At 33.2% G+C, this 9,571-nt stretch overlaps 1 protein-coding gene across 2 annotated transcripts; it reads right to left on the reverse strand.

The window, feature by feature from the left end:
- Positions 1-734: 734 nt before the first annotated feature.
- On the reverse strand, positions 735-5,173 carry LOC123883485 (GRF1-interacting factor 3). Of its 2 annotated transcripts, none has more exons than XM_045932303.1 (6): positions 5,026-5,173; positions 4,749-4,886; positions 4,445-4,531; positions 1,907-1,983; positions 1,527-1,611; positions 735-1,436 (listed from the first exon to the last, which is right to left on the reverse strand). In XM_045932303.1, exons 3-6 carry the CDS (start codon positions 4,520-4,522, stop codon positions 1,035-1,037), a joined length of 642 nt encoding a protein of 213 aa, XP_045788259.1. In that variant the 5' UTR covers positions 4,523-4,531; positions 4,749-4,886; positions 5,026-5,173; the 3' UTR covers positions 735-1,034. The 2 variants fall into 2 exon arrangements, with proteins under 2 accessions (XP_045788259.1, XP_045788258.1); XM_045932302.1 differs by having other exon boundaries at positions 4,445-4,548.
- Between the last annotated feature and the right edge of the window lie 4,398 nt (positions 5,174-9,571).

The raw sequence follows: 9,571 nt of genomic DNA on the forward strand, positions 1-9,571 counted from the left end.
ACTATATGCCTATTTTTTTCTTAAAAAGAAAAACATATGCCTATTTTAAATCCATAAAGTGGTTATCTATGATGCTACCCGGTACAGGTGCATACTGGTACATGATACTATATTTTTTAAAAATCTAAGATATAGATAAGTTAACACATAATATAAAAAAAAAAAAAAAAAAAAATTGAGTAGAATTGTAAACAATCTCTACTATTTTCATTAAAAGCAAGAGATAATTAAAAATTAAAATAATTTATGATATTTTTCAACCATATGCACATTTTCGCTGTATTCATCGTCCAAAATCAACCAAATAAATATAAATATAAATATAAATATTGATTAGTAAATACCCAACAAATATTGTACGGGTAACTGTATTCACCATATGCTTCAGAAGAGGTGGTTATGTTAATTTTCAAGATCAAACCCAAGAACAAATATTCATATAATTGAGTTAAAAAAATTAATAATTTGAGCCTGTCAAATTAGAAGTTTCTTTTCTAGCTGAATCAAGAGCATCTGGACATCACGGGATCAAATTAGAAGATGTGTAAAAAAAGTCTAAGCTTTCACTATGTTACTATGTAATAATTTTAAAAATACCTCCTTTTCATTTTTTTTTTCTCTTTGAACAAAAAATGGTGAAAACAACATAACAAAATGGTTTTTCACCATTTCATGTAAAATCTTTGAGGATGAGAAAAATAAGAGATTTTATAAAAATTACTGAAAATTAAGAATGACAAAAGAAGTTAATCACAAACTTGAAGGGCATTGTGTATGGAACACAAACTTCTCAAACTTTCACCTCTTCCGATAATGACTGACTAACGAGTACTTCCTATATAGTGGCAACAACAATTTTAGTCGACACGGCTCGCTGCACGCCAAAACCCTACCAACAACACAACATCTACCTAAGCTCCTTTGGTCGACCAATCAAAGGGCATCAGATCATACTAGTCCTGCTACCTTAAGAAAATCCTACTATCAACAGTCACATGTTTTTGTCTTATTAAACAACATACACGAAAATGAGGTCACTTTGCCTCTTCTGAAGCATCTCCACTGTTGTGCGCGGTAGCGGCAGAGCTTCCTTGACCATCTCCACCGGCTGTGCCAGCTTCCGAAGCATCTTGCTTGTTTCCACCACCACGTCCATCATTTGGACCACCACTTCCGCCACCTCCGTGAGCAGCCTCGTTGTGCATTTGATGCATGCCGTTATTTATCCCTCCGGGTCTAAGCCCCATTTGACCTTGCATAGCCTGATGATGTAGCTGCTGCTGCTGCTGCTGCTGTTGTTGTTGTTCCTGCATTTGATGCGGATTACCGAATTGCATTGGCATTTTTTGAGGGAACATTCCTTGTTGTTGAGCCATTGCTGCAGCTTGAGGATGTTGCATATAGAATCCTTGTTGCATCGCAGGGTGCGGGGCCATCTGCATGAGTTCAATACATTACAAGGCAATTAATTGATGTTACGCAAATTTCTTACGATATCCAATGGACAAGCTAGGCTCTATTTTTACCTGTGGTGGCAAGGCTGGTGCTTGTGGCTGCGCATCAGCAATTGCAGCTAAATACATCAAATTCTTCTGAAGCTGAGCTTGGTACCTAAGACATCAAATTCATCGCACAATCATAACATAAAATCTCAGCCAAGTACTGACATCGACACAAACACCTAAGAAAACAATTTCTTGTATATAGATAAAACGTTATATAACTAGTGGATTTGATAATCAGAAATAAAGACCATAATAAACTATATATTATATAGTGAAACGTCAATCAAATGTAGTAAAAACATAGGGGATCAGAGAATAAAGAGACAATCCGATAGTAATTTGAGACAGAACAAGCGTCGACACTAACGAAAACATGCAGATAGATTTTAGCCGTTACTTACTGGGCACATTCTGCGAGTTTTCCAAGATTTTGATTGTCCAATATTGCCAGAATCAGCTTCTTGTTTTCGTCGAGATACTGCATCATATGCCAAAACATAGCTTTCAAATTAAACAATGAAGTAATAATTAATGTGATAAATGAAGAGAAAACCTTAGGTTCTATCCTGGAAATTTCCTAACACATAAAGAATAAATGGACAATCTCATGATAATAAGTCTTTAATTTAGGAGAATTTGTGTTGAAACTGCTTTCACATAAATTGTAAATGATTGTCACAAGCTATTGTCAAGAACTGATTGAAATAAGCTAAAAACAACTTATGATCATGTTATAAGTTATTTCATAAGTTCTCACAAAACATGCTTATGCCAAAAGTTTATGCATCGAGTGGAAGCTCCATTACTCCCTGTTAAATAATTGAAATTCCCAAAGAAAATGAGAGCAAAATGACGAAGACTGTGTTGCAAATCAAAGAGGAAATCCAAGTATCACTTGAAACTTATCGGTTCTATCAACAATTGAAACTATGAGTATGGATACTAAACACAGAATTAAAGAGAAATGAAATTTTCAAGGTTTTATCTCTTCTAAGGTTGTGCATATAGGATGCCTCAAATTAAAGGGATAAATCGCATGTCTATGCTTTTAATAAGAGGTTCTCGAGATAGAGAATCTATCATCTAAGTTGTTAATCTTTCCACGATCCAATATTGTGAATGACACAGCACATGTTGAAGGCTTGCAGGCGCTCATCAAAGCATGTGTGGTCAAATACTTCTCATGCACTCCTATCAGATCCTCTTGCTCCGCTTACACTTTTGAGGGTTTTAGAAATATCGATGAACAAATGTTCCTCTCCTGAAACCTGTTTTGATTTGTTTGGCGTTTTAGTTATCTAAATGAAGCATGTTGCCTTGGATGATTTATATGTTTAACACTCATTCCCACTGATTATTTATTCCACCAGGACATAGCGTAAGTATAAGCTACAATCAATGCTGTCATTTTGTTTTTATGCTTCTCTTCAGCCAAAAGCTCCAAATTCTTCAAATGGAAAAACACCACTAGACTTCGGCAAACACTGTAATTTCTACTTCTATCTTAAGTATGGAAAATTTGAAAAGGTAAATAACTCACCCTATTAAGAATGTGTATGTGTTTAGTTTTTTTTTTAAAGTTTAGGCCGATCCAATACCACCAGTTTAGAGTAAGATGACATCGATACTTGAATCAAGCTGAGTTCCACTGATATAATATAATTCCACAAAAGAGCTTTTTACAGAAATCAGAATGCAGCTCAAACTTACAGCTCATTGTGCATCCTTCTCAAGCTATAATATTAACTCCTAGTGGTCCAGAACAGTGTTATCGATGGCTGATGACAAACCATGGAAAAAAGCCAAAAATTTGCCATTTAAACCGCCATAAAATGACAAGGCAGTTGTAAAAAAATCCACCGTAGATAGTGAATTGGCGGCACTTCCATTTCAGAAAAAAACATTTTGTTACAAAATTAATGAGAAAACATTTCAAACCAAATATAGCAAAATCAAGTGGTTGGATTTCTCCACGACCAACACTATATTTCCTCAGCTGACTACAATTCCTAATCCATTTACTCCTTCCTTTCAGTCCCGTTCTTCCTCACTGTGATCATCATTATCTTTATTGCGTAGCCTAACAGCCAAAACTACATCTCCTAATCACTCAATAACACTCATTTCCTTCAAAGTCAAACCCTTTTGAACCTTTACACACATTCATTTCAATACCAACATCTTTCACCAAATAAAACCCCTCAACTAACAATGCCGATATTGCTAGGTTGGACACCTTCACCCAGATTCAAACCTAGGACCTCACGATTGGGTGAGTATCAGTGGTGTTTGTCACTTCTTCTATAGACCCAAAAAATAAAGGTTTAACTATTCATTTGGTCACTTACGTTTATTTTAGGTTTCAATTTGGTCCCTTGCGTTTAAAAATATCAATTTGGTCCCGTACATTTCTGCCGTTTGCATTAGTCCTTTCCGTCAGTTTTGTCATATGTGGTAGACAGTTTGCACATGTGGACAGACACGTGGACATACTAACATGTGTATAGTTCAAACGGTGTTAGTGACAAAACTAACGGAAAGGACTAACTAATGCAATAAAGTACAATCCGGGGCTAACATCTATACCCTTAATTTTGACATCGATGTCCTCATACTTCTCAATACTATCCTAGTTCAAATGATTCAGTACAAGAATCTGTCCATTTACAACTAGAATGAATATTATCTCTCTGCAGATAAGGTTCTAGAATCTCGCTATCAACAAGGTCAATAACATAAGCAGAAAAACTAAGAGTACAGATTATCACAAATCCAATAAAACCATAAAACCCATTGAAAAGAGGAATAATAAAACCCAATAGAAACAAATCAAACCATGAAAAACTTGAACTAAACATGTGCAACTTATAATTGAAAAATAAGAATTAATTAAAACGGAAAAAATTAAATTAAAAATAAAAATAAATAAAAAAACATACTTTTTGAATCTGTTCGGTGGTTATGTTTGGTTGTGGGAATGAAGGCATCATAGGAATCATTTGCGGTGTCTGCTGCATCTTTTCCTCCTAATTATTTATTTCCACTGAAATAATTAATTAAAAATAAATAAATTAAAAAAAGCAAAAACCCTAAATCTCAGCAAAATTAACGCAAATCAACAATTAACAAACTCAAACCCCAAATAGAAACCTATAACAAAACCCCATCAAGGTTAAAACAGAATTAACATAATAAAAAGAGAGAAAGACAAAAACTTTAAAAGAAAGAGAAAGAAAAGAGTACCTGGGTAATTAAGTAAAAAAAATGTCGGAACTTGGAAACAAACTTATGAATGAACTAAGGTTGTTGTTGTGTTTGTGTTTGTGAGAAGATCCTTGTTTGAGATGCTATGTGTGAAACTGAAAGTAGACAATGTTTTTTCTGGAATCCAAAGACAAAACAAAGAACATAAAAACAAGGAAGAATAAATTAAGGTACTTTAATAATATAAGTGTTGTTGTGTTAGAAATTAGAATAATAATAATAATTATGTAAAAAATAATAAAGTAAATATTATTACCAAAGGAAACAGAAAAAGAAGTTGGGTTTGTTTGTTGTAGCTAGGTAGATTGAGTAGCTTAGGTTGTTCTTTTTTAATCGATCTATCTATCATCTATCTTTAACCTGTAAACGACAAAGGTTATTTATATGTCCGCGTGTGTAGAAGTATTCTTCTTCTTCTTGTACTTCTTTGACTGTTGCTTACTTTGGGGTGTACTGTACACCAATGTTTTAAGTATCGGATCGGCCGGTTCAATCGGTTGGGCCGGTCAAGTAGTTTGAACCGGAAAATTGGATCCTAGTTTTGGAAAATCTTCGTTAAAATTGTTACTTTTTTAGCGTTATGTGGTACTGGTGAATGTTATGATCGATTACTTTCACAAGATGTTTGTCGTAGATTAATTTTTATAATTATAAAGACAATTGATCGTATTTTTAGAACTAAGAATTCATTAATTTTTTTTGTCTTTATAACTAAAATAATGATATGATTATTAGTTCAATACGTATTATATTTTTATTTTTTATTATTTTAATTAGACATGCATTAATTAAATTATTATCTCGTTCATAAAAATAAGATTAATCATTAATTTAGAGTTTTAAATAAAGGTGTTTGTCATCGTTAAAATTTAAAATATTTTTTAAGTATTGGTTTATCATAAATCACTTGTGAAAGTGGTCTAAATTATCTATTAGAAAAAAGAATAAGAGTGTGTTTGGATGAGGAAATTTTTTGAGGTAAAGTAATGTTTTGAGGGAATTCAAATTATTTGAGGTGAATTCCATTGTTTGGATGAACATTTGAAGAATTTTTAAAATGATGAAAATTTATGAAGTATTTTATTCAAGTTAAATTTAGAGAATTTCAAAATGACACCTAAAATCAAAGAATTTGAAATTCCTTCTTCTCTATAAACTTTTAAAAATTACTAATTGATCGTAAAACCTAAAATTAGCCGAACAACCTAAAATCGACGATAAACACTAAATCGGCCGAAAATCCAAAAAATCGGCAGAAAAAAGCTAAAATTGGCCAAAAACCCAAAAATCGACTATAAACCCTAAAATCGGCCGAAAACCCAAAAAATCGGCAAAAAAACCTAAAATCGGCCAAAATTTCAAAAATCGACTATAAACCCTAAAATCGGCTGAAAACCCAAAAAATCGGTCGAAAAACAAAAAATCGACCAAAAACCCAAAAAATCGGCAAAAAACCTAAAATCGGCCAAAATCCAAAAAATCGACTATAAAGCCTAAAATCGGCCGGCAACCCGAAAAATCGGCAGAAAAACCTAAAATCGGGCAAAATTCCAAAAATCGACTATAAACCCTAAAATCGGCTGAAAACCCAAAAAATCGTCCGAAAAACCAAAAATCGACCGAAAACCCAAAAAATCGGCTGAAAACCTAAAATCGGACAAAATCCAAAAAATCGACTATAAACCCTAAAATCGGCTGGCAACCCAAAAAATCGGCAGAAAAACCTAAAAGCGGCCAAAATTCCAAAAATCAACTATAAACCCTAAAATCGGCCGAAAACCCAAAAAATCGGCCGAAAAATCAAAAATCGACCGAAAACCCAAAATCGGCCAACATCCAAAAAATCGGCCGAAGAATCTAAAATCGTCCCTAAACCCAAAAAACTCGGCCGAAAACCTAAAATCGATCCAAAATCCTGACATTGGCTATAAACCCCAAAATCGACCGAAAAACCTAAAATCGACTATAAACCCATTGTTCGGCCGATATTAGGGTTTATAGTCGATTTTTGGGTTTTTCGTTTTTTCGGTCGATTTTTGGGTTTATAGTCGATTTTTGGGTTTTTTTTTGCCGATTTTAGGTTTTTCGGCCGTTTTTTGGCTTTAGGGTCCATTTTTGGGTTTTCGATTAATTTTTTGGGTTTTCAGCCGATTTTAGAGTTTATAGTCGATTTTAGGGCTTTTGGTCGATTTTAGGTTTTTCAGCCGATTTATGGTTTTTGACCGATTTTTTCGGTTTTTCGGCCAAATTTTGGGTTTATGGTCGATTTTATTAAAATAAATAAAATTAAATGAAGGAAATTCAATTACATTATCCAAACAAAGAATTTTACAATTGATGAAATTTCAACACTTTATCCAAACACTGAAATTTGAAAATCAAGGGAATTCAATTGAATCAATTGAATTGCCTAGTATTTAAAATCCCTTTAATTTTTAAAATCTCTCATCCAAACATACTCTAAGAGTTTTTGGAAATGCATGATTTTGGGTGAGTGGTAAGTCAATGTTTTTTTAACAAGTTGCATCGTTATCTCATTTTTAGATGGCAAAATCAACCCTCTTAAACACTATATTCTAAGATCTAGGAGATATCACATTGTTATGCATGACTCTATGATCTCTTTTCAAAATTGCCACAACCTTTGGTGTTAGAAAACCAAAAGTGTCAAACACAAAAGGTATAAACATATGATGATTGTCAGAACATGCTCTCTATCATGTTTGACCATTTTACTTGAAGCAGCTTTGAGGGCCGTCTGTCCTACAGTAAATCTCCGGTCGGCAATCTCACAAGTGGAGAAACTCCAGTCAAATCACCGTTGGCAAGGCAGATTTATTTGATTTTCAACTATGAAAGTTAACATTACATATTTACTATTTAATTTATTAATTGATTCAACTATGAATGAGCCAATTCAATCATGAACTAACAATTGATTAATATAAGTGGAATTTGAATATTCTCATGCCTTTTCTGTTTAGTTCTTTCACCTTTTTCTAATCCAAAAGTTGATTGAATCAGAAAGAAGAAAAAAAATCAGGGGAGAGAGAGAGAGAGAGATTTACATCACTGTGCGCACTTGTCCGAACTCGTTGTGTATCACCGCGCGCACCCAAACTCCAAATCCCCTGTCTGGAGAAATTGACATCTGAATTGGCTTTGTAATACCCATCATGAGGTCTAACCAAGTGTCTTGACCTTTTAAAGTGATATGAGTGAGTCTAATCTCTAACTAGTAGTAATTTGTGCTCTTAGATGAGAGCGTTCCTTCGTTCTTCCTCAAGAGGAGGCATGTGTTCTTGCGCATTGAAAAAATTCGGTTAAGATGATAGAATTCATTGATCTTATGTGCTTTTACTATTTTCGAAGAAGATTAGTCATAGTTAAACAATGACAAAACCTTACACTTATAATAACCTATAAAACCCAATCGAATCATTATAAAAAAAATAACAAAAATTCAGCTCGATCTTCAATCATATTTTCAAAACATTACTTTCAAGATCATTGAAAATTATTTGAAATGTTATAATGTTATCACTTAGAAGTTCACATTTTCCTTGTTCTCATGAATGAGTGAGATGTCGATCAGTTTTCTAAACACTCATTTATCACTTGAGCCCCAAAAAGTTTTCTCCTCCCAGCTTCACTTATCTCTCTGTTTCACATTGCTTGTTGTTGTTTTCAGCTACCTCATACGCATAGGCTTTGTTCGTGAGTTTGAAGAAAAAGAGAGATGAGGGTTTTTTTTTTAAAAAAAAAAAGGAAGGAGGAAGTGGAAAAAATAGAACACTTTGGGAGGAGAGTTTAGGGAGATTCGTTTTTTTCTACAATGTCGAATAAAGACGACAAAAACACAAAAGAAAAACAAAATATGTATAAAAAATCACATAGGAAAATGAATTAGATTTGGATGAAAAATATTGACCCTAAATCACCTCTGTTTGATGAATGATAGAGAAGAAAAAACTAGATTTAAGAGAGGAGAGGCGGCTACTTTTAAGAATTATGTTTCTAAAGCACTCTTTTAAAAAATGTAAAAAAATTCTCAATTTTTTTCTATTCTTTCTCCCACAAAGTCTCTACTTCTCCTTCCTTTCAAACTCACAAACAAAACCTAGTGAATTTGAATTCCCTTTTTGTCACTCACACATTGAACCATGGGCCACACAAAGTCAGGCCCAATTAAAACACTAACACATTTTCTCTTGTTTTTTTTCTTCCACTAACTTGTTTTGGGCCTACTGAAGAGAGATTTTTTGCCACCTTATTACCTTCTCGCGTGTTTTATTAGTTTTCTATTTTATCATTCCGCTACTTAAGTAGCAGACATGTAAAGAACTGTATTTTTTTTTTGCTTTCAATTTTTTCATTTTTATAACGTTTACTACTTAAGTAGTGAAAATAATCCGCTACCAAACTAGCGGACATGAGATATTTTGGTAATTTTATTGGGTGGTTGAAAAAATTAGTAGGGAAGTGACTCAACCAAACAATCCTTTGGTTTTTTCTATTTATTTGTTTTTAACCAAGAAAAACTTAACTTATAACATTAAATGTTGTTAATCATAATTTGTAAATATTTATTATCACAAGTGGTAACACTAGTAAACAATTAGTCTTGCACACGAGGAATATATGAGAACCTAGTAATTGAAAAAAAAAATGCATGAACTTTGCAAATGTCCATATTGTCTGCTTGAAAACAACTTATCATTTATCTGAGTGCAAATGTTTGCATAAGTTGCAAGGATCTTACTTTCCAAATTCCTAATGGCGGCGCCTACTTTCATTACAGC

Source organism: Trifolium pratense, linkage group LG5 (assembly GCF_020283565.1).
Source record: "Trifolium pratense cultivar HEN17-A07 linkage group LG5, ARS_RC_1.1, whole genome shotgun sequence".
Classification (NCBI taxonomy): Eukaryota; Viridiplantae; Streptophyta; class Magnoliopsida; order Fabales; family Fabaceae; genus Trifolium; species Trifolium pratense.